Source organism: Salvelinus alpinus, chromosome 20 (genome assembly GCF_045679555.1).
Source record: "Salvelinus alpinus chromosome 20, SLU_Salpinus.1, whole genome shotgun sequence".
In the NCBI taxonomy this organism is placed as follows: domain Eukaryota; kingdom Metazoa; phylum Chordata; class Actinopteri; order Salmoniformes; family Salmonidae; genus Salvelinus; species Salvelinus alpinus.
In genome coordinates, this window is record NC_092105.1 from 45704858 (window position 1) to 45730891 (window position 26034).

At 42.6% G+C, this 26034-nt stretch overlaps 1 protein-coding gene across 2 annotated transcripts in view; it reads right to left on the reverse strand.

Annotated features, from left to right (window-relative positions):
- The window catches only part of LOC139546994 (histone deacetylase 4-like), a 257932-nt gene that overhangs the window by 226764 nt on the left and 5134 nt on the right, over positions 1-26034 (reverse strand). For both annotated transcript variants that reach the window (XM_071356019.1, XM_071356018.1), the window contains exon 2: positions 7835-8085. In XM_071356019.1, the coding sequence (XP_071212120.1) occupies positions 7835-7856 (22 nt within the window). In that variant the 5' untranslated portion in view covers positions 7857-8085. The remainder of the gene's footprint in view (positions 1-7834; positions 8086-26034) is intronic.

Sequence of the window (26034 nt, forward strand, 5' to 3'; positions counted from 1 at the left end):
AGAGGAGGACTGGCCACCCCTCATAGCCTGGTTCCTCTCTAGGTTTCTTCCTAGGTTTTGGCCTTTCTAGGGAGTTGTTCCTAGCCACCGTGCTTCTACACCTGCATTGCTTGCTGTTTGGGGTTTTAGGCTGGGTTTCTGAACAGCACTTTGAGATATCAGCTGATGTAAGAAGGGCTTTATAAATACATTTGATTTGATCAGTGCACAGGTGCACCTTGTGCTGGGGGCAATAAAAGTCTGCTCTAAAATGTGCAGTTCTATCAACCCTCCGGGTCTCCTGACCACAATCCAAAATCTGGTCTGAAATGCACAAATGATTAACCTATATAAATAAATGCCTTTTGATTATGACAGGACTATGAGGTCAAAAGAATTACGAAAGTTTGCCTGCAAAACACCCTGACAATGAAGACCCATCAGCAAAACCCATAAAAACATGATGCCAACAGGGAAAGTTTACAAGTTAAAGAATATTATTCTCTGTTAAAGGATAACCTGTCACTGAACTGTGGAAGTGGGTTTTGGACAAACTGATAAAAAAAATTTGTCAAATGTGTGAGAAATGTACGTCAACAGGGATCCACGATGTGGTTAAATACATGTGTAAGACAGATAGGCAGCTAAAAGACTGGAATCCCCAACAAACTACACCGAACAAAAATATAAATGCAACATGTAAAGTGTTGGTTCCATGTTTCATGAGCTGAAATAAAAGATCCGTACATTTTCCATACGCACTAAGGCTATTTCGCTCCAATTTTGTGAACAAATTTGATTACAGCCCTGTTAGTGAGCATTTCTCCTTTGCCAAGATAATCCATCCAACTGACAAGTGTGTCATATCAAGACGCTGATTAAATAGCATGATCATTACACAGGCGCACCTTTTGCTGGGGACAATAAAAGGCCACTCTAAAATGTGCAGTTGGCATGCTGACTGCAGGGATGTCCACAAAAGCTGTTGCCTCCAACGTCGTTTTTAGGGAATTTGGCAGTACGTCCAACCGGCCTCACAACTGAAGACCACCTGTATGGCGTCGTGTGGGCGAGCGGTTTGCTAATGTCAATGTTGTGAACAGAGTGCCCCATGGTGACGGTGGGGTTATGGTATGGGCTGGTATAAGCTACTGACAAACACAAATGCATTTTATCAATGGCAATTTGAATGCACAGAGATACCGTGATGATATCCTGAGGCCCATTGTCATGCTATTCATCTGCCTCCATCACCTAATGTTTCAACATGATAATGCACGGCCCCATGTCGCAAGGATCTGTACACAATTCCCGGAAGCTGAAATTGTCCCAGTTCTTCCATGGCCTGCATACTCAGCAAACATGTCACCCATTGAGCATGTTTGGGATGCTTTGGATCGAAGTGTACAGCAGCGTGTTCCAGCTCTTGCCAATATCCAGCAACTTCGCACAGCCATTGAAGAGGAGTGGCACGACATTCTACAGGCCGCAATCAACAGCCTGATCAACACTAACCGAAGGAAATGTGTCCCGCTACATGTGGCAAATGGTGGTCAAACCAGATACGGACAGGTTTTCTGATCCACTCTCCTAATTGTTTTAAGGTATCTCTATTCCCAGTCATGTGAAAATCCATAGATTGGGCCTAATGAAATTATTTCAATTGACTGATTTCCTTATATGAACTGTAACTCAGTAAAATCTTTGAAATTGCTTCATGTTGCTTTTATATTTTGGTTAAGTATAGAAAAACAGAAAAACATATCAACCGTTGAAGTCGGAAGTTTACATGCACTTATTTTGGTGTCATTAAAACTAGTTTTTCAACCACTCCACAAATTTCTTGTTTAACAAACTATACTTTTGGCAAGTCGGTTAGGACATCTACTTTGTGCATGACACAGGTAATTTTTCCAACAATTGTTTACAGACAGATTGTTTCACTTATAATTCACAGTAACACAAATCCAGTGGGTCAGAAGTTTACATACACTAAGTTGACTGTGCCTTTAAACAGCTTGGAAAATTCCAGAAAATGTCATGGCTTCAGAAGCTCCTGATAGGTTAATTGACATCATTTCAGTCAATTGTAGGTGTACCTGTGGATGTTTTTCAAGGCACCTAACTCAGTGCCTCTTCGCTTGACATCATGGGAAAATCAAAAGAAATCAGCCAGGACCTCAGACAAAAAGGAATTGACCTCCACAAGTCTGGTTCATCCTTGGGAGCAATTTCCAAACGCCTGAAGGTACCACATTCATCTGTACAAACAATAGTACGCAAGTATAAACACCATAGGACCAGGCAGCCGTCATACCGCTCAGGAAGGAGACGAGATCTGTCTCCTAGAGATGAACGTACTTTGGTGCGAAAAGTGCAAAATCAATCCCAGAACATCAGCAAAGGACCTTGTGAAGATGCTGGAAGAAACAGTTACAAAAGTATCTATATCCGCAGTAAAACGAGTCCTATATTGACATAACTTGAAATGCCGCTCAGCAAGGAAGAAGCCACTGCTCCAAAACCGCCATAAAAAAGCCAGACTACGTTTTGCAACTGCACATGGGGACAAAGATCACACTTTTTGGAGAAATGTCCTCTGGTCTGATGAAACAAAAGTAGAACTGTTTGGCCATAATGACCATCGTTATGTTTGGAGGGAAAAGGGGGATGCTTGCAAGCCGAAGAACACCATCCCAACCGTGAAGCACGGTGGTGGCAGCATCATGTTGTGGGGGTGCTTTGCTGCAGGAGGGACTGGTGCACTTCACAAAATAGATGGCATCAGGAGGCAGGAAAATGATGTGGATACATTGAAGCAACATCTCAAGACATCAGTTAGGAAGTTAAAGCTTGGTCGCAAATGGGTCTACCAAATGGACAATGACCCCAAGCATACTTCCAAAGTTGTGGCAAAATGGCTTAAGGACAACAAAGTCAAGGTATTGGAGTGGCCATCACAAAGCCCTGACCTCAATCCTATAGAAAATGTGTGGGCAGAACTAAAAAAGCGTGTGCGAGCAAGGAGGCCTACAAACCTGATTCAGTTACACCAGCTCTGTCAGGAGGAATGGGAAAAAATTCACCCAACTTGTTGTGGGAAGCTGGTGGAAGGCTACACAAAACGTTTGACCCAAGTTAAACAATTTAAAGGCAATGCTACCAAATACTAATTGAGTGTATGTAAACTTCTGACCCACTGGGAATTTGATGAAAGAAATAAAAGCTGAAAAAAATCATTTTCTCTACTATTATTCGGACATTTCACATTCTTAAAATAAAGTGGTGATCCTAACGGAATTTTTACTAGGATTACATTTTAGGAATTGTGAAAAACTGAGTTTAAATGTATTTGGCTAAGGTTTATGTAAACCTCCGACTTCAACTGTAATAGCAGCATTATTTTGGTTGATGTTGTGGTCTCAAGACAGTGGGGTTACTAACATTCTTCATCAACAATATGGGCAAAATTGACAATGAAAGAGGTGGGAATGTTGTTCCCTTGTCATATAGTTGCAACATTTACTATCAATATAGAATAAAACATTGATTGTATTTTGGCAATTACATTTCATGTTTTCGTGTCGCACACACTGCAACAGACTTACCAGTCTCCGAGCCCTACAGGATATATTGCGATCCAAAATGACGCCCTATACCCTATATAGTGCTATGTAGGGAAAAGTCTGCCGTTTGGGACACATCTTATTTTTCCAGTGAGGAAGTGGGGATCATTGCAGTCACAGTGGTTGACGACACAGATACTGCAGAGAGCCCAAGAACCTCCTGTTGCTTTCTGATACATGAATCCAAAATAGCTTCCGGCCAAAACAACATTCCCCTCATCTGTGTGGGGCTCAGAAAAAGAGCCTGACAACAACCCACCAGCCTTTTGATTTAAATAAATACATGTGGTATTTACTAACACACACACCTCCCAGCCTTGAGTGTGCAAACTGTGGAAATGTAGGATTATGACACCCTACAAAGCTGTCTCCTGAGTGGCGCAGCGGTCTAAGGCACTGCTTCTCAGTGCTAAAGGTGTCTGGTTCGATTCCAGGCTGTATCACAACCGGCCTTGAGAGTCCCATAGGGCGGCACACAATTGGCCCAGCGTCGTCTGAGTTTGGCTGAGGTAGGCCTTCATTGTAAATAAGAATTTGTTCTTAACTGACTTGCCTAGTTAAAGGTAAAATAAATATAAAAGCGGAGATACCATTTCTCCATTTCAGAGTAGTGAGAGGGATTATTGCCTCTGTTTCCTGTGTGAGAAGGCAGCGCCTCAATTAATAAATCCTTAAGACTACTAAATTAGGGTGCCACTAATGCTGCTTCCAGCACGCTTGGTTTATGTTCCCAAAAGAGGCTTTCCCAAGCAGTCTGGCACGGGGACAGATTTACCAGAGGGAAGGCGCAGGCACTCTAGGATGATGATGATGATAGGTGTCTATATCTATCTGTTTTGAACATGTAATCAAAAGAGAATGACAGTCGATCAGACAGGTGGACGAATAGCTCGACCTCCCCCCTCGTGAGACAACCAGGATCATTGGTGTCAAGTGTTGGTTGGGTGATTCCTGCTGGATCATGGATGCTGAAATGGTTGGGGATCCCTGGCTGAAAGTATATGCTCTCTCAGATCTAATTTCTTTAAGAGGATTAGCATGCCTGGAGCAGCAGAGGGTGAAACCCAGGGCCACAGGTCTCCAACCAGATCCATGGTGAGGGGAAATCTATTTACATTGTTAGATCACAGGATTAGTGGGGCAACACCACCAGAGTCTCGCTCCCTCTCTCTCGGAGTCCATGGGCTAACAGGCCTGCTGATCAGGGAACTTTGGCCAAAGCCTCATAAAGTAGTCATGTTGATTTCGTGGTCAATTTACCATTTCTTTGTGGATTTTGATATGTTCTTGGGGTCATTGACCTGCTGGAGGATCCACTTGTGGCCCAGTTTCACCCTCCTGGTAGAGGCAACCACGTTTTGGGCTAAAATGTCCTGGTATTGGTAGAGTTTATGACGCTGTTGACCTTAACAAGGGCCCCAGGGGCCTCATTTATCAATATTGCGTGGAAACTATTCTTAAAATACTACTTACGAATGGAATGTATAATGTTCATACTCATAGAAAGTGTGATTTACCAAACAATCCTACGAGCATCACACCCACACCGGTGGAAGATAACCATTGATAAATACCATTTGTTCTCAGCCTCAGTGCTCGTGCACGACCTTGGCTGTTTGCATTTAGAAACACCCCCAATTAACCATTTATGGTCAAAATCATCACTTTAAAGCCAGTGGGGAATATTCAACGCCGTACCATAAAAAACATTGCAGAAAAAAAACATAGCTACAAAGAGGACCATTAAGTTGCTTCAGCAATGGAAAATATACTTTGAATGAGTATGCAAGACTCACCAATAAGCCATCCATCCTCAACAGTGACAAGTAAAAATAATTGGGGGAAAATAACATAGCCAGAAAGAGGACCATTAAGTTGACCAGTAAACGTTTTTTTTTTAAAGCGCATAGCTTCAAAGAGGACCATTAAGTTGCTTTAGCAATGGCAAATATACTTTAAATGAGTAGGCAACATTCACCAATAAGCCATCCATCCTCAGTGACCAGTCAATTTTTGGGGGTAAAAAATAACATTGCTACAAAGAGGTCATTAAGTTGACCAGTAAAAATGTTTGGGGAACAAATAACTGGTAAATGGTATGAAAGTTTGTTTTGCTGATGGTTCCATCCCAAAAATTTGCTAATCGAGGGCTGTCAGATGCTGATTGGCAAACTCCCGCTGAAAAGTGCCAATTGCCAAAAACCATTTCAGACATTTTCAACATACTTTTTCTCCACTCTACACTTGACAAGCAGTTCCCTTATTCCACCACTTGGCACTGTGCGTACCCATGGTCATATGCACACTCTCAAGCAAATGTTCATATCGATAAATCTCACACTTTGCGTGGAAATGATTCCATGCATGGTTTACGCACACAGATTTGTGCATACGCATGACTGATAAATGAGGTCCCAGGACCAGTGGAAGCAATACAGCCCCATAACTTCAAAGACGCCAAACCCATCGTTGGTTTGCATGGCCAAAGACCTCTGTTTTTGTCTCATCTGACCATAGCACTCGGTTCCAATCCAAGTGCCATTGCCGTTTCGCAAACTCCAGGCATTTACATTTGTTGGTGGCTTGCTCTCTCTGGCAAACCTTCCAAAGAGCCTATTGGCATGGAGGTTTTTGTCATTCTCCAACTGTGACCCTTGGATTTTTCTTTCCCTCCCGAACCATCTTCCTCACTGTGTGTGGGGACAAGATACAATTGTCCTCTACCAGGAACGATTTTACCCATTGCCTGATTTATGACGCTCCACTTCTTATGTACCCTTTTCACTTTGAAAGAAAACAAGGGGGTTGTTTAAAATTAATTCCAGAATAATTCCCAAAAAAGTGCACCTTTATTTAACTCGGCAAGTCAGTTAAGAACAAATTCTTATTTACAATGACGGCCTACCGGGGAACAGTGGGCAGAAGGCCAGATTTGTACCTTGTCAGCCAGGGGTTTTGATCCAGCAACATTTTGGTTACTGGCGACACCACTAGGCTACCTGCTGCCCCAAAATGAGCAGTCTTTTTCTCACTTGGGGTTTGAGTTGATTCAGATCCAAGACCAGAGATTTTATTTTACTAGGCAAGTCAGTTAAGAACAAATTGTTATTTTTAATGACGGCGTAGGAACAGTGGTTTAACTGCCTTGTCAGCTCGGGGATTCGATCTTGCAACCTTTCGGTTACTAGTCCAACGCTCTAACCACTAAGCTACCTGCCGACTCTTAAAGAACAATGCTTGTTGGCTTCGTCTGCTCTGTTTGTTGAAGGCAGCTGTAACATTAGGCAGCTGTAACATTAGGTTGCAAGTGACTTTCACTTCTTCTCCAGCTCCGGGGCAGCAGGGTGATTCGAATAGGCTGGATTAGCGCAAAGACTCACCTTGCCCAGAAGGCCAGCCCAAGGCGGCTAAGGGCTCAACCCCCTTGTCTTCATTCAAAGTGAAAACATTACACAAGGAGTGGGGCGGCATAGGGTCGCAACCGGCCTGTGGATTCCTGCTTTAAACAGATAAACTTTTTTTTAAAGAATGTTAATGCAGATTTTATTTTGTTCTATTTTTTTATAAGAATCTTTAGGGTGCCAATAATTGACGCTTATCTTTTTGAGAATTGTTTTTATTACTTGTTAAACAAAAAATATTGCTCTGAGCAATTGTATTAGTATAAAATAATATAATTTTCCAAAAAAATTGCATAAAATATAGCTCATGTGTATTATTTATTTCATGGTCTTTTTTGCTCATCTTTATCAAGGGTGCCAATAATTTGAGGTGACTGTACATTCCATCATATCAACAGATACATATGTCACATTTTGGCCAGAGAAACACACAACATGCCATACAATCTTTATGTTATGCAGTTAATTCATTCCGTTTAGTGAGAATCCTTCCCAGCTGTCTCTCTAACCATAAGGCCTGTCACCTACAGCAGCCAAAGATCTGACTCCACCTCAGGCGAGGCAAACAAGCTAATTAATGGCAGCTCCTCAAACACCAGAGAGTTGACATAAGGACACCAGCGATAAAAAAGCAATATCAATCTAATTCAACTCAAGTGGGAAGAGGTTCAAAAGCGTTTGGTTTGATGTAGCACAAGATTTGACAACCTTGGTCTGCTGGTACTGCAGGGTGTTGTTCTAACCAGGCAGTTTTCCATTGCAAAACACTTTGCTACAGTGTGCACGAATTAACACGACCCAGCACTGGTCAACCAGACAAACTCTTACCTAGGCGACTGTAGGAATCCATTGTTGGGGTACCATTCCTGAGAAGACGGATGAAGAGGATGAGGAAGACGGCCTCAGTACTCCTCTGGGGGGGTGTAAGGTGAACACCATCGACTGTCCGGCTGGATGAACACTGCAAGGGACAATATGATGAGGGAGGAGGAGGAGGGAGCGTCTCAAGGGCTCATTCTAGACAACACAGCTTTCAGGTGGTTGCAGTTGGCTTGCTTCTCCACTCCCATGAATTCAACCTGTCAAGGCACATAAATACTCAAGTTTAAATGAGGTTAGTCATATGTGGACCAAATATGCTCCCATACAATTCAAAGTTCAAGAATACTATATAGGCTACTTAACAGTGTACAAAACATTAGGAACACCTTCCTAATTTTGAATTGCACCTCCTTTTGCCCTCAGAACAGACTCAATTCGTCAGGGCATGGACTCTACAAGGTGTCAAAAGCTTTCCACAGGAATGCTAGCCCATGCTGACTCCAATGCGGAAGTGGATTCCACAAGTGAAATCAATCAGTGATCATATCTTTCACCTAGATTCACCTGGTCAATCTATGTAATGGAAAAGGTATGTTTTGTACACTGAGTGTATATACCATTTAGGATGTAAAAATGTATTCCGTAACAAACAAATATCAACAAGTGCATTGTTTCCCACGATTCGTTCATTTTGGTACAGCCTGTCCTCATATCTGATTATCAGCCGTTGTCAAACAAAAGGAGCTCAAATGCAATAATTGAATAACCTAATAACCAACGTTGACAGACAAGCTGTCTTCATCAGGGAATAATGACACCCGCTTCCCTTGAAAAACAGTTTGCCCTACATCCAATTCTGTCGAACCAAAAGAATTTGCAAAAAACAATCAGATTTCGACAGAAATAAGGCTGAGAAACAAAGAAAATTCAAGGAGAGGGGGTACAAAATTAATCAGATTAATACTGCCATTGAGAAAATCCAAACAAATCGAGACATGATCTTTTTCAAGGACAGCCTCGCAAAAAGAATCATTCTTGCATCCTCACTACCCGTGCTCTGAACCGATTAAGGGAATCGTTCAAACATTGGCACATTCTAAGATCCATTCTAAGATCCGATGACAGTATCGGAAATGTGTTTTCGGACCCTCCCTTGGTCTTATTCTCGATGGGGCAGAAATCTCAGAGATCAATTGGTAAACTCTGATCTACCACCCCAAAATACCCCTGCACAACATCTATTTGCGCCTCTATCGGATGGAAACTACAAGTGTGCTTCTAGAAGGTTCTCCCATCTCCACAGAGGAACTCTGGAGCTCTGTCAGAGTGACCATTGGGTTCTTGGTCACCTCCCTGACCAAGGTCCTTCTCCCCCGATTGCTCAGTTCAGCCGGGCGGCCAGCTCTAGGAAGTCTTGGTGGTTCCAAACTTCTTATATTTAAGAAGGATGGAGGCTACTGTGTTCTTGGGGACCTTTGATGCTGCAGACATTTTTTGGTACCCTTCCCCACATCTGTGCCTCGACACAATCCTGTCTCGGAGCTCAACGGACAATTCCTTCAACCTCATGGCTTGGTTTTTGCTCTGATATGCACTGCCAACTGTGGGACCTTATATATATATCTATATACTGGTGTGTGCCTTTCCAAATCATGTCCAATCAATTTAATTTACCACAAGTGGAGTCCAATAAAGTTGTAGAAACATCTCAAGGATGATCAATGGAAACAGAACGCACCTGAGCTCAATTTTGAGTCTCATAGCAAAGGGTCACAATACTTATGAAAATAATGTATTTCTGTTTTTAATTTTTTTATAAAAGCGCAAACATAAAAAAAAAATTGTCAACTTGGGGTATTATGTGTAGATTGAGGAAAAAAATGTGTTTAAAAGTCAAGGGGTCTTGTGTAATTTTTGAATGCACTGTAGGTCTGAAAAAACACTTCCCTTCCTCAATAACGTGCAGCGAATTCTACTAGATGAAAATCCGAAATGAGTATAACATCCTGGCATTTAAAGCATACTACATTTTCAAAATGTCACATACTAGAAAACGTTCTATTTTCGCATTCCCAATCAGCCTACTATTTAGAACGCAAGTTCGGTTTTTTTGGACACAGCCACTGTCTCAATCTACCCCCTGGGCTCAAAACTGTCAAACAAGACATCATTTAGTTGTCATCACTCATTATTTACACACAACACATCATTTCTACTTTTTCTGGCATGGCACATCGTTTTTTCCATCCCATCCGTAACATTCTTCCAAGCAAGCTATTGTCCAATTGATTGATGATCATGTTATAAGTCAAATACTTGCTCTTTAGTCCACCTATTGAAGTCATTACCCAATGGTAAATCTACAGGTAATGATCTTATGGACAATATTTTGCTTTGCTATGCTGCTCCCCCAATTGCAGCTCCACTGAAACTCATATTTAATTGGTCATTGGAAAAGGGTCATTTTCGAGGTACGTCACTTAGTCATCATGTTTATATTACATTTTACAAACCAAACATTGAAGTACCGCTATGTAAGGTAAAGTAAAAATCCAAACCGGCCCGTGCATCAATATCGGTATATGGTAAAATATAGTTTACCGCCCAGCCCTAGCCTATACTAGAGGAATGTGAAGTTTACTAATATGGGAGATTGTTAATGGGACAACCGATGGCTACAAGTTTAAAGGATAAAAAAAACGTATCCTTTATTCAATTCAGGCAATTTATCCCAATATATATTTTTGCCCATATCGCCCAGCTCTAGTATAGTCATATCTAACTGACAGGAAACAGTCCACCTATATTAAATGGGTATTTTTCCTCCCCTCAAGTAAAACTGCACAGGGCAGCTGCCTTGAGCCACTTCTTTATTTAATATATACCAATTACTTTCCTTATGCCCTATCTGGAACTCAAGCTACTATATTTGCAGATAATACTACAATGTATACAGCAAGACAATCTGTTCAACAGGTACAGGAAGCTCTACAAGTGGATTTGGGAAATATCAGGGAGTAGGTCTGTTGGAACAAACTTGTTTTGGATGCTAAGAAAACCAAAGTTATGTTGGTCTGTTTTATCAGGAAAAAGGTAGACAAAACATGGGATGTGATTAAACACGAGGCAAGAGCCAATTGAGGACGTGTCAGAAACTAAACTACTAGGGATGCAGCTCTACAACTACTTATCATGCTCAGCTCAAATAACTAATCCATGCATGAAAAGAATTAGGATTGTGTGCATGGTCAGAAGAATAGCTAAGTATCTTTCGTGAAATATTCTTAGGCAAACAACCCAAGCATTCATTGGGAGTCAGGAGAACTACAGTTATGTGGTGTGGGGATGCAGATTGCACAGAATGAAGCAGCAAAGATTGTTCTCAGGTGGACATGTGATTCTTCTGTTGTAGTCATGCACAACGTTCTTGGGTGGCCAGCAATCGACAACATAATGAAAAAGAAAATGCTCACTTTATTTCACCAAGTACACCATTTAAAACAGCCAGTTGTTAAGCGACCAACATTCGGTCAATACAAGGAATAGGATCTCCACCGTATGGCTTACCCCAGCAGAGAAGACAAATAGGGGGGAAAAAAACATTACGATTCAGAAAATGTAATAGTTTATATGAGAACTTTAGGACCACTTGAAAATAATAGACTGATGTTGTTCATGACTATAGTAGATGACTGAAAATGTAATTGTATTGTAAATTGTATTTTTAAGCTTGTTAAGGATTAAAAGAGACCCTGATAAAATGAAAATAAAACATTGTTTCATCCTCGCTACAATACACAACTGAGCAACACAACACTCTTGGGCTGCCCTCCAATTCTCTATACCCCCCCCCCCCCCCCCCCGAAGTGTGCACTCGTTCACTCCCGTTTATGGATTTACAAGGAATGGACAGGTGTGAGCAATATGGTTAAAGTAACTGTCCAGTGAAAATATTTTAAAAGTTAATATTCTGTTAACTCATACCTGTCACGCCCTGGCCTTAGTATTCTTTGTTTTCTTTATTATTTTAGTTAGGTCAGGGTGTGACATGGGTATTTATGTGGGTTTTGTAGTGTCCAGGGTGATTGTAAGGTTTAGGGGGTTTATTTAGAGTAGTTGGCTTTATGTTTAGTATAGTTGTCTAGCTGTGTCTATGTTGTGTGTAGTTGTCTAGGAAAGTCTATGGTTGCCTGAATGGGTTCCCAATTAGAGACAGCTGGTTTCTGTTGTCTCTGATTGGGAGCCATATTTAAGGTAGCCATAGGCTTTAGTTTGTTGTGGGGAATTGTCTATGTAGAACGTTTGTAGCCTGTGTGTGTGTGTGTGTGTGTGTGTGTGTGTGTGTGTGTGTGTGTGTGTGTGTGTGTGTGTGTGTGTGTGTGTGTGTGTGTGTGTGTGTGTGTGTGTGTGTGTGTGTGTGTGTGTGTGTGTGTGTGTGTGTGTGTGTGTGTGTGTGTGTGTGTGTGTGTGTGTGTGTGTGTGTGTGTGTGTGTGTGTGTGTGTGTGTGTGTGTGTGTGTGTGTGTGTGTACTACGTTATTTAGCTTCACGATCGTTTGTTGTTTTGGTAGTTTGTAAGTGTTTTGTTTCGTTTTGCCTTCTTCAATAATAAAACGAAGATGGCTTATTTTCCTCATGCTGCGTTTTGGTCCGAATCTCTTCCACACGATCGTGACAGAATTCCCCACCACAACAGGATCAAGCAGTATGATCGGAACCAACAACAGCGGCAAAGTAAACAGGACTCATGGACATGGGAGGAGATCCTGGACGGCAAAGGACCCTGGACTCAGCCAGGGGAATATCGCCGTCCCAAAGCGGAGCTGGAGGCAGCGAAAGCGGAGAGGCGGTTTTATGAGGCAAAGGCAAGGCAGAGTGGCTGGAGGCCCGTGAGTAACACGGGCTAAAGGGGAGTGTGGCGAAGCCGGGTTGGATACCTGAGCCAACTCCCCGGGCTTGCCGTGGAGTAAGAGGGCGTCGTACTGGTCAGACACCGTGTTATGCGGTAAAGCGCACGGTGTCCCCAGTACGCGTGCTTAGCCCAGTGCGGGCTATTCCACCTTGCCGCACTGGGAGGGCTAGGTTGGGCATCGAGCCGGGTGCCATGAAGCCGGCCCAACGTATCTGGTCTCCAGTACGTCTCCTCGGGCCGGCGTACATGGCACCAGCCTTACAGGTGGTGTCCCCGGTTCGCCTGCATAGCCCAGTGCGGGCTATTCCACCTCGCCGCACTGGCAGGGCTACGGGGACCATTCAACCTGGTAAGGTTGGGGAGGCTCGGTGCTCAAGAGCACGTGTCCTCCTTCACGGTCCGGTATATCCGGCGCCACCTTCCCGCCCCATCCTAGTACCACCAGTGCCTACACCACGCACCAGGCTTTCAGTGCGTTTTCAGAGCCCTGTTCCTCCTCCACGCACTCTCCCTATGGTGCGTGTCTCCAGCCCAGTGCCTCCAGTTCCGGCACCACGCACTAAGCCACCTGTGCGTCTCCTGAGCCCTGTACACACTGTTATTTCTCCCCGCACTCGTCCTGAGGTGCGTGCCCTCAGTCCGGTACCACGCACCAGGCATATAGTGCGCTTTGAGAACTCAGTGTGCCCTGTTGTTGTTCCCCGCACTAGCCTTAAGGTGCGTGTCATTAGCCCGGTACCTCCAGTTCCGGTACCACGCACCAGGCCTACAGTGCGTCTCAGCCGGCCAGAGTCTGCCGTCTGCCCAGCGGCGCCTGAACTGCCCGTCTGCCCAGCGGCGCCTGAACTGCCCGTCTGCCCAGCGGCGCCTGAACTGCCCGTCTGCCCAGCGGCGCCTGAACTGCCCGTCTGCCCAGCGGCGCCTGAACTGCCCGTCTGCCCAGCGGCGCCTGAACTGCCCGTCTGCCCAGCGGCGCCTGAACTGCCCGTCTGCCCTACGCCGTCTGAACTGTCCGTCTGCCATGAGCCTGCAAAGCCGCCCGTCTGCCATGAGCCTGCAAAGCCGCCCGTCTGCCATGAGCCTACAGAGCCGTCCGCCAGACAGGAGCCGCTAGAGCCGTCCGCCAGACAGGAGCCGCTAGAGCCTTCCGCCAGACAGGAGCCGCTAGAGCCTTCCGCCAGACAGGAGCCGCTAGAGCCTTCCGCCAGACAGGAGCCGCTAGAGCCTTCCGCCAGACAGGAGCCGCTAGAGCCTTCCGCCAGACAGGATCAGCCAGAGCCTTCCGCCAGACCGGATCAGCCAGAGCCTTCCGCCAGACCGGATCAGCCAGAGCCTTCCGCCAGACCGGATCAGCCAGAGCCTTCCGCCAGACCGGATCAGCCAGAGCCTTCCGCCAGACCGGATCAGCCAGAGCCTTCCGCCAGACCGGATCAGCCAGAGCCTTCCGCCAGACCGGATCAGCCAGAGCCTTCCGCCAGACCGGATCAGCCAGAGCCTTCCGCCAGACCGGATCAGCCAGAGCCTTCCGCCAGCCATGACCAGCCAGAGCCGTCAGCCAGCCATGACCAGCCAGAGCCGTCAGCCAGCCATGACCAGCCAGAGCCGTCAGCCAGCCATGACCAGCCAGAGCCGTCAGCCAGCCATGACCAGCCAGAGCCGTCAGCCAGCCATGACCAGCCAGAGCCGTCAGCCAGCCAGGATCCGCCAGCCAGTCCGGAGCTGCCGTCCCTCAGCCCGGAGCTGCCGTCCCTCAGCCCGGAGCTGCCGTCCCTCATCCCGGTGCTGCCCCTTATCCCGGTGCTGCCCCTTATCCCGGTGCTGCCCCTTATCCCGGTGCTGCCCCTTGTGTCGATGTTACCCAAAAGATTAAGTGGGGGTAATATGAGGGTGGTCATTTGTAGGGGGAGATATAAGCTGGGTTTGACTATGGTGGGGTGGGGACCTCGCCCTGAGCCTGAGCCACCACCGTGGTCAGATGCCCACCCAGGCCCTCCCCTAGACTTTGTGCTGGTGCGCCCGGAGTTCGCACCTTAAGGGGGGGGGGCTATGTCACGCCCTGGCCTTAGTATTCTTTGTTTTCTTTATTATTTTAGTTAGGTCAGGGTGTGACATGGGTATTTATGTGGGTTTTGTAGTGTCCAGGGTGATTGTAAGGTTTAGGGGGTTTATTTAGAGTAGTTGGCTTTATGTTTAGTATAGTTGTCTAGCTGTGTCTATGTTGTGTGTAGTTGTCTAGGAAAGTCTATGGTTGCCTGAATGGGTTCCCAATTAGAGACAGCTGGTTTCTGTTGTCTCTGATTGGGAGCCATATTTAAGGTAGCCATAGGCTTTAGTTTGTTGTGGGGAATTGTCTATGTAGAACGTTTGTAGCCTGTGTGTGTGCACTACGTTATTTAGCTTCACGATCGTTTGTTGTTTTGGTAGTTTGTAAGTGTTTTGTTTCGTTTTGCCTTCTTCAATAATAAAACGAAGATGGCTTATTTTCCTCATGCTGCGTTTTGGTCCGAATCTCTTCCACACGATCGTGACAATACCCAAATATTGTTGACTCATCCTATACTCAGATGTGGCCAAAGCAGAACTTGGAGGGGAATAAATACACTTCAAAAACCCCACCTCAAACTTGCATCTCAAACAGACCGTTTCAAAAAGGCTTGCCATTTCGTCATAGAGGAGGAGCTGGCCAATCAGAGGTCTACTCGCACTAATATTTTGAATGACCGGTACACACCCACACCATTCTGTTGTTGGGTCACGCACACACTATTCCAACACTGAAACCCTGCTTTGTAACATACTTAATAACATTTTGTTGGAAGGAAAATTATTTCACGCATATTGTAATTAATTCTAGGTCATATTTCATATCACTCTGGAAACACTGAACACTTAGTTTAAGCCCATGCTTACACCAATCCAACTCTTTGAAATCAATGAGGGAGAGTTAACAAGTGCACACTTGGCTTAGAAGGGTAGAGCTTTGGACTGCAGCCCTGGAACATCTGCCATTCCGTTTCCTCAATACAAAAGGGTTCAAAGGTCAAGCAATTTTCTGTGGCAAAAGGCTTCGGTATGGTGTACACAACTCCATTTAATACCACTCAGGAGGAACGGGTCATGTTGAGCATTTGTGAATAGACTAGGCTTCTTGACAAACAAGGTCATAATTGCACTGTAAAAAGCCATTTTGTTCTTAATGACTAACCTTGCTAAAGCAGGTTAAACAAAATGTGACACTCCAGTGTGTCATGGCGGATCATATCAAAAGACATTAATTGAGTGAACTAATAATGATCAATGCATGTCTCTCTAAACATTCCCTTCTTAATGTTTCCAGTTGTATGTCTTTTTGTCTGACATTGGATAAGACAGACTGAAAATGAACAATATACCGGTCTGAAAATGTCTCATGTCACTTGACAGAAATATGGCTTTCGCAGCACAGGGGTTCATTTCCCCAGCGCTCCAAGTGGCACCAAAAGTAATCATGTCTGCATAAAAATAACATGTGCTGGAGATTGCGAGCGGTAAACAACAATTAGGGGTGTGCGCCACGCCAAATTAATCATTGAAATGCACTTCTGGTGTTCGACAGCTGCTGCCTGCCTCTTGGGCCTAATTGACTATGAATAATTCACTCAGGGACCACGATTAACGGTAGTCTACATGCCTGCACGTGTTTATCGAAAAAATGATGCTATAGCAGATTGACACGTTACTGTGTTGTCGTTGTTGAAGTTTTTCCTACTTCTATTGACAAATGACACAACGGCCACTGCAGATCCAGAGACGCTGACTGACAAAGGCAGGCTATGTGACTGCTCCTGAATGGTTTTGTTAAGGCAAGGGTTGGGTTGAGGTGTTGTAAAGGATCTCGGGGAGGGTTTAGTGCCCCTTGCAAAAATAATTGGGGTTTCGCTATCATAAGTCAGGTCTAAACAGGCTCATTTAAAATTGAGAGCACCAGTGCACCTACAAAAAAAAAAAGTTTTTGTTATGATTAGGCTGCTTGTTTCTAGCACAAACAGTTAAAAATGTATAACCTGGGAGGCTCTGAGGTAACGGAACACACGAGAAAAAATGTGACCAATTCAGCAGAGCAGCGGACAAATCACATAGGTAGGCTACTATGTTGTTGCTGAAATGTACAGCACTTTCTAAGGTGCTGAGTCATTCAAAGCATTTTAGACATCACATACTGAACACCTACAGTGGGGAGAACAAGTATTTGATACACTGCCGATTTTGCAGGTTTTCCTACTTACAAAGCATGTAGACGTCTGTCATTTTTATCATAGGTACACTTCAACTGTGAGAGACGGAATCTAAAACAAAAATCCAGAAAATCACATTGTATGATTTTTAAGTAATTAATTTGCATTTTATTGCATGACATAAGTATTTGATCACCTACCAACCAGTAAGAATTCCGTCTCTCACAGACCTGTTAGTTTTTCTTTAAGAAGCCCTCCTGTTCTCCACTCATTACCTGTATTAACTGCACCTGTTTGAACTCGTTACCTGTATAAAAGACACCTGTCCACACACTCAATCAAACAGACTCCAACCTCTCCACAATGGCCAAGACCAGAGAGCTGTGTAAGGACATCAGGGATAAGATTGTAGACCTGCACAAGGCTGGGATGGGCTACAGGACAATAGGCAAGCAGCTTGGTGAGAAGGCAACAACTGTTGGCGCAATTATTAGAAAATGGAAGAAGTTCAAGATGACGGTCAATCACCCTCGGTCTGGGGCTCCATGCAAGATCTCACCTCGTGGGGCATCAGTGATCATGAGGAAGGTGAGGGATCAGCCCAGAACTACACGGCAGGACCTGGTCAATGACCTGAAGAGAGCTGGGACCACAGTCTCAAAGAAAACCATTAGTAACACACTACGCCGTCATGGATTAAAATCCTGCAGCGCACGCAAGGTCCCCCTGCTCAAGCCAGCGCATGTCCAGGCCCGTCTGAAGTTTGCCAATGACCATCTGGATGATCCAGAGGAGGAATGGGAGAAGGTCATGTGGTCTGATGAGACAAAAATATAGCTTTTTGGTCTAAACTCCACTCACCGTGTTTGGAGGAAGAAGAAGGATGAGTACAACCCCAAGAACACCATCCCAACCGTGAAGCATGGAGGTGGAAACATCATTCTTTGGGGAGGCTTTTCTGCAAAGGGGACAGGACGACTGCACCGTATTGAGGGGAGGATGGATGGGGCCATGTATCGCGAGATCTTGGCCAACAACCTCCTTCCCTCAGTAAGAGCATTGAAGATGGGTCGTGGCTGGATCTTCCAGCATGACAACGACCCGAAACACACAGCCAGGGCAACTAAGGAGTGGCTCCGTAAGAAGCATCTCAATGTCCTGGAGTGACCTAGCCAGTCTCCAGACCTGAACCCAATAGAAAATCTTTGGAGGGAACTGAAAGTCCGTATTGCCCAGCGACAGCCCCGAAACCTGAAGGATCTGGAGAAGGTCTGTATGGAGGAGTGGGCCAAAATCCCTGCTGCAGTGTGTGCAAACCTGGTCAAGAACTACAGGAAACGTATGATCTCTGTAATTGCAAACAAAGGTTTCTGTACCAAATATTAAGTTCTGCTTTTCTGATGTATCAAATACTTATGTCATGCAATAAAATGCAAATTAATTACTTAAAAATCATACAATGTGATTTTCTGGATTTTTGTTTTAGATTCCGTCTCCCACAGTTGAAGTGTACCTATGATAAAAATTACAGACCTCTACATGCTTTGTAAGTAGGAAAACCTGCAAAATCAGCAGTGTATCAAATACTTGTTCTCCCCACTGTATACACATATTAGAATTTATGCATAGAGCACAAGCCTGGGGGAAAGAAAAAAAATAACACAGCCTACCACATATTATGCACAGCAGAAAAATGTAAAAAAGCCCATAGATTGAAGATGTCTTTAAACCTTCTATCCATGAGGATGGTCTGCTAGAGAACACTGTAGCGATGATGTTGGTTCATTGATTGTAATTAGAGTAGTTGATTTTGAATAGTAATAGGGCCTGTTTTCTATTGTGGACACATTACCTTACAGAATATCTCACCACCACCACCATATAAGCCAGCAGTGAGGTAGGCTAACCAAACAACATGCCATCAATTCAACCACAAATAATGTCTCATCTAAGCATAGTTGTCCTACAATTATATAAGAGAACATTTTTACTAATGGGCATATTAAATAACTAAATACATTTGTCGTGAAACGCTGGGCAGATGGAAAGATGGTTAAAGGCTCATGTCTCTAGGAGCAGAGATGGGCTACAGGCGCACGATTTTCTCTCTCACCACAGCAACGGCCACTCAAAACATAGGTTACAATGCGCAAACCATAAGCCCGGGAACAGTCAGGCAAAAAAATTGTGTTTTCAAAGTATCTTTTTTGGGAGGCAGAGGAATCAAGGAGTCAAACTGATTTAACTTTTACCATTTTATTTAAAAAAATGAATTGCAAACAATGATTATTTTTGTTCATGCCATGAGAAGTACCGGATCCTGCATGGTAAATAGATTCCGGAATGCCAAGGTAGCAGCCACTCACATTAAGCCACTTACATCACAGATAAAAAAAGTTAAAACAGTACATCATAACATTATTTTACCACAATACAAAATGTATAATATACAACAGTATTACACTGTATGTGTGTATAGAGTGCGTGTGCTAGCGTGTGTGTGTGTGTGTGTCTGTTCCTGTGAGTGCGTGTGGGCGTGTGTGCGGGTGTGTGTGTGTGTGTGTGTGTGTGTGTGTGTGTGTGTGTGTGTGTGTGTGTGTGTGTGTGTGTGTGTGTGTGTGTGTGTGTGTGTGTGTGTGTGTGTGTGTCTGTTCCTGTGAGTGCGTGTGTGCGTGTGTGCGCGTGTGTGTGTGTGTGTGTGTGTGTGTGTGTGTGAGTGCGTGTGTGCGTGTGTCTCTTCACAGTCCCCACTGTTCCATAAGGTGTAAGTCGACAAGAACAAAACATGAGCACTAATGATTTCTAGTCAAACAGATGGAAAGGGGGTCTAGCAGAAAAAGTCAAAAGAAAAGGGTATTAAAAATACACCAAAACACAATAATGTTTAAGTAAAGACCCCTGCCAACTAATATCAACATTTATATTTAGTTGTGCCGAAATTATTTTCCTTCCGTAAGTTTAAGAAATATTGCCTAGTGTCTTATCATTCTGCTACCAAAAACACATCTATATTTAAGATAATTTCTAATTTCTCTCCCTCATGAGGGAGGATAATGAAAATTCACAGAAGTAACAAGTACATTTTAATCTGGTCTTTAAAAAAAATCATCCATAGCCTGCAGTCAAATAGCGAATGGAGGTTATGTGCAGATACTTTTTTTAAATGTTTTATTATTATTATTTATTTATTTATTTATTTATTTATTTATTTATTTTTTAATATGCCAGTTAGGCTACATCATTTGTAAAGTGGATTAATGTGCTTAATTTTAAAGAATTGAGCAATAAATATAGCAGCACGAGAAAGCTGGGATCCGCTTTTATTAAATAGTGTCAATGACTAGGCTTATTGTGCAATGACGACTGTGCAATGACTAGGCTTATAAGAACATGTTTCACTAGGCTTTGTCGGCCAGGGTTTCCCAAACTCAGTCCTGAGGCCCCCCTGGGTCCCAGGACCAAGTTTGGGAAACCCTGCTTTAGGCTATGGGTTCTCCAACCATGTTCCAGGTGTCTTGGGACTTTAGGCTACGTTTGGAGTTATTTGGCAACTTCAGTTGTGATGCAAACCTTAGAAAAACATTTAGCTTAGCCCATATGCCTATATGATGACTATGATTTGAAAAAGTTGCAGAAAATATGCATGCGCTGTGCATCATCACCAAATTCTCTAAAACAATGTTGGAGGTGGCTTATGGTAGAGAAATTAACATTAAATTATCTGGCAACAGCTCTCGTGGACCTTCTTGCAGTCAGCACGCCAATTGCACGCTCCCTCAAAACTTCAGACATCTGTGGCATTGTGGTGTCTGACAAAACTGCACATGTTAGAGTGGTCTTATATTATCCCCAGCACAAGGTGCACCTGTGTAATGATCATGCCATTTAATCAGCTTCTTGATATGCCACACCTGTCAGGTGGATGGATTTTATTAGTAATGGAGAAATGCTCACTAAGAGGGACGGAAACAATTTTGTGCACAAAATTTGAGAGAAATAAGCCTTTTGTGCGTATGGAAAATGCCTGAGATTTTATTTCAGGTCATGAAACGTAGGACCAACTCTTTACGTTTATATTTTTAATTTATATGGTCTCTCCCACTCTCTGCTCTGATAGACGTGAGCCTGCAACTCTCTTCTCTCCAGCTTTGCACTTCACATTTATTTCCTTAAAAAATCATAAAAAATTGTGTTCTGGAGGAGCTGCAACACCCCTGATAAATTGAAATACATTTGCCAAAGTTATATAATTATTGCTGTCTGTTCAGAAAGAAATGAAATAATTCAGAATAGCTGACAACACCATGAGAAGGCCTATAATATAGCCGCAGAGGATCAATAGCTTCTTTTAAAAGATTGCCTAGCTGTGGGTTGTGTGTAGCCCAATAAGAGTGCACATCCTACAGTAAGGAATGCACAGCAAATCTGTCAGTGAACAGTTTGCAGACAAAACAGGGCTTTCGCAAAATTTCAAATACAACTGCAAAAAAACACAAGTTGGAAAGCAAATGGCTCCTGCTGAAAAGAGAAGACTAATCCGTATGCTGCTTTACAAGGTAAAATATTGTTTTATAAAGTAAAACTAGAGTGCATTGGCCATCACCAGCGAGTGAGCTGCGCATCAATGAGTGAGTCAGTGAAACTGGAATGCATTTTTAGGAGTAGAATTTCCTCCTCACGTTGCAGCCTACAATATGGATTCAAGACAAGGTCGTTTTTTCATTGATCTCAGATTCTCAGTTTTCAGTGTCAAAGTGGCATATCATTTCGATAATTTGTGCGATATTGAAAAATATTCTGCCAGTCTGAACTACATCCACAGGTACACCTCCAATTGACTCAAATGATGTCAATTAGCATATCATAAGCTTCTCAAGCCATGACATAATTTTCTGGAATTTTCCAAGCTGTTTAAAGGCACAGTCAACTTAGTGTATGTAAACTTCTGACCCACTGGAATTGTGATACAGTGAATTATAAGTGAAATAATCTGTCTGTAAACAATTGTTGGAAAAATTACTTGTCATGCACAAAGTAGATGTCCTAACCGACTTGCCAAAACTATAGTGTGTTAACAAGAAATTTGAGGAGTGGTTGAAAAACGAGTTTTAATGACCCCAACCAAAGTGTATGTAAACTTCCGACTTCAACTGTATATTATTATATATTTATACATCCACCCACAGTATCAGTCAAAAGTTTGGACACACCTACTCATTCAAGGATTTTTATATATCGGATAATAGATAACAATCACACATCAGTTATGTGTTGAGAGGCCCCAGGTGGTGGCTTCTCAACTTCCTCTGGCTCCTTGATCTCATTCTCTTCATCCTCGTCTTCTCCGAGTAGCTCAGCATCAACGGGATCTTACTCTAAGAAGGACATACCTTCTTGGTCCTCCACATCCTGCAGGCCTTCCGCAGCACATCTGCCATCAGTGTCCTTCTCCTCATGGACTGCATCATTCCTGGTACTGGTCTCCTCTGTCCATTTCTAAAGCTCAAACATAAAGAAAAACAATTCAATTAACATTTCAAATGTAAATTAATGACAACCCTTCCAAAGAATAGCCTAAGATTGACAAAAAGTTATATTCAGAATACACTTCTGTACATAAAAAAAGGGAATAGCGTATCCACAAGTTATCAATTTCAAGGTGACAAAGTTAACTTTTTGGATAATAAAATGTTTCACTATAACATTTGAGAAAACATGTCATATAATTGCATAAGTGAAATATTATGATCATGTATGCCTGTAAGTAGCAAAATTACAAACCAGCTAGACCAGGAACATTTAGTTACCAAGTTGACCACCACTAAGTCATTATTTATAAGCTATTATCATAAGGATTAGGCTATAACCTTACATTCATTCTTGCAATCAACAGCCAGAACGCTTAATATTTTATAGGAATCTTATCACAGATAAACAGACACCTAATGAGATACAGCCATGTAGTCATCAGGGGATGGCTACATGGCTATGGGGATATGACTAGCTAGTAAAATATAGCTATCCAATCCTTCACAGCACCCCTCTCTTTTGGCTGGTTAGCTACGGACAACATAATCACTAGCCAGTTGTTTTTAGCTCTAATACCAACAAATGCATTTTATTTTGTACAGTTATCAAAGAAAACATTATCAAAAAAGACAAGAGTTAATCAAGTAGGCTACCTTGCTCCGTCTTGGGTGACTGACTTGACCAACACTGGCTAACAGCATAGTTACATAGGTAGCTAGCTAGTAATCTAGCTATATGGCTAACATTATGAGATTTTTTTTAAATCTCTGATTCACTTCATAAAGATTTCATGTACTTTAAAAAAATCGACGTCATTGATGAGATAATATGAATTTTGACCTCCGATAGAAATTGTCAACTCACTTTCAAGTTGATTCTGCTTTTCAAGTCTACTTGACTTGGTAGCTAGTTAGCTCACACCAAGCTTCAAAAGTTCTTATCTAATCAAATCGGTGAAATTACTAAAATGTTAATATTATCATTACCAACATAAAAACGAATTATTTCTTACCTGGATATTGTTGTCCAAATCTGAATGTTGGCGCTGACAAAGTTGGTCATAACCTAGCTGCGGCAGCAGGGTCAAATTAAACATTATTTTCATGTTGAGTTTTTCCATTTGAGAGAAAGCCTGAACCAATCATATATCATTAATCATTGTAACCCACCAAAAGAGGGGTTTTATGAAGAAAAAAAATGACAATGTTGTCTTGAATTGTTCTTGGTCTTGACTCGGACTCGGTCTTGCTTCAGGTGGTCTCAAACAGAACACTGCAAAGTAGCGATCATGGAGAAACATGTTGATCTACGGACTGATTTCTGTCAGTATTGGTTAAGTTTGGTTATTGGGTAAGTTGGTTAAGCAGGGTTACTGACGACCAACATGGTTGCACATATTTTTGCAGTAGGTAGCCACTGCTTTGTTTTTATTTTCTTGCAATTGCTAATTGCTAAGTCACTGGCACAATGTAGTTAATAACGTAGCTAGCTACTCTGCCTATTTCATACAAAGTCATAAGAGAGCAGAGCGATATCATGAATTAGGAACAGTAAACAGGTTTCCATACAACCTTTTTATGTGAGTAAAATACGTCGAATAAAAAATAATAATAATGGAAAGGCCACCTCTACAGCCTCTTACCAACACCTACCCTCACTGTAAACAGTATTTTGTGTATATATTTTTATTTATTTAACTAGGCAAGTCAGTTAAGAACAAAATCTTATTTACAATGACAGCCTAGGAACAGTGGGTTAACTGCCTTGTTCTGGGGCAGAACGACAGATTTTTACCTTGTCAGCTCAGGGATTCGATCTAGCAACCTTTCGGTTACTGGCCCAACGCTCTTACCAATAGGCCACCGGCCTCCCCTATAGTACAGTAAAGAAAAGTATTATCGTAGCATATACAGTGCCTTCAGAAAGTATTTAGACCCTTTGACTTTTTCCACATTGTTACGTTACAGCCTTATTCTAAATGGATTAAAAATATATATAATCCTCAGCAATCTACACACACTACCCCATAATGGCAAAGTGAAAACCGGTTTTTAGCATTTTTTGCACAATATTGATATGATAACCATAATATTGGAGTCACGCGATGACATTGTGTGGTCCTCCTACTACTATTCGGGAAAGCATGCAGTTTATAGGCTACAGATTAAATAAGTTATGATGAACTTCACAGGGTGGTGAAAATGCACAGTGATGAACTTGATGCTAATTTCCAATTAATATCGAGGGTCTTATTCTGGTGAAATGATGATCGATGCTTGGCTGCCGTTTGACAAATAAAAATAATCTAGCTCTTTTGTCCATAATAATCTCATCATGTAGGCTATACCCGCACTGTATCTGCGAGCACGAGCTGTTGGCTAGAGCACACGTGCCAAGACCAGAGTGGACATATTCTCTATACAATGCAAAAAAAAATTGTGACAAAACCATCAGTAGAGCTGTTAAATGGCTTTCCATCCTATTTTCTTGTATTTTTTATTTGGTACATAGGAATTTAACCGAATGTATGTTTTGCAAATCCGTAACATATCATACAAATTGTAATTCCTAACATATCATACGAAACAGACTGACATCCACAAATGAATACATACCATACGAAACGTAACATATCATACTAAATGGAGGGTCTTGGATTTACGTACAGAATAATCAGAAATACTCCGAGACCATGTAGCAGCAACAAGTCAATTTGATAGATACACATCATTGGCGGGAAAATACACATATATATATATTGGATAGAAACCAAGCTCATGTTTTCATTTTGAATGGCGGATGCTCAGGAATATTACAATTTTAATATGAGTTCCACTACCTACAAGACTGGTCGGTTGAGGGACGAGCATCACGTAGGAGTGACGCCACCTGTCGAAAGACAATGCCAAGCCTCAGCATTTTTTTATTTAACCTTAATTTATACAGGTTTTTCTCATTGAGATAAAAATCTATTTTTCAAGAGGGACCTGGTCAAATAGCAGCAGGGGGAACAAAGTTTCAGACAAAACAACTTACATATACCAACAACATTGAACAAAACTATAGACACACATACAGTACAACAACTACATATTACGCAAAAAAGAAAAACACAAATGTCATGACTAAAAAACAGCTGTCCTAAAGACAATTACACTCTTCTATGATATTTACGTCGATCAAGTGTTTAAACTCCACCAATGTGACTAGATCATCAAATTTTTTAAAGTTCAGGAGACAATTCCAGGACCTCGGAGCTGAGTAACTAAAACTATTTCTACCATGACCTGTTCTAATTCTTGGTACTGTTAAAAGCAAATGAGAATGGGACCGTAATGGATATTTATTTACCGACCTGATTAAAGAAAAGAACAGAGATAAAGTGGTATTTTACCCAGTATGGCCTTATAAATCAGTGTATACCAGTGTTTATGCCTACGCAAGGCCAATGACGACCAGCCAACGGCGCTGTAGAGTAAACAATGAAACGTTTTTCACGTTAGACATTTTTGATTGGTAATGAACCTGAGGGCCACATGATATATATCATCA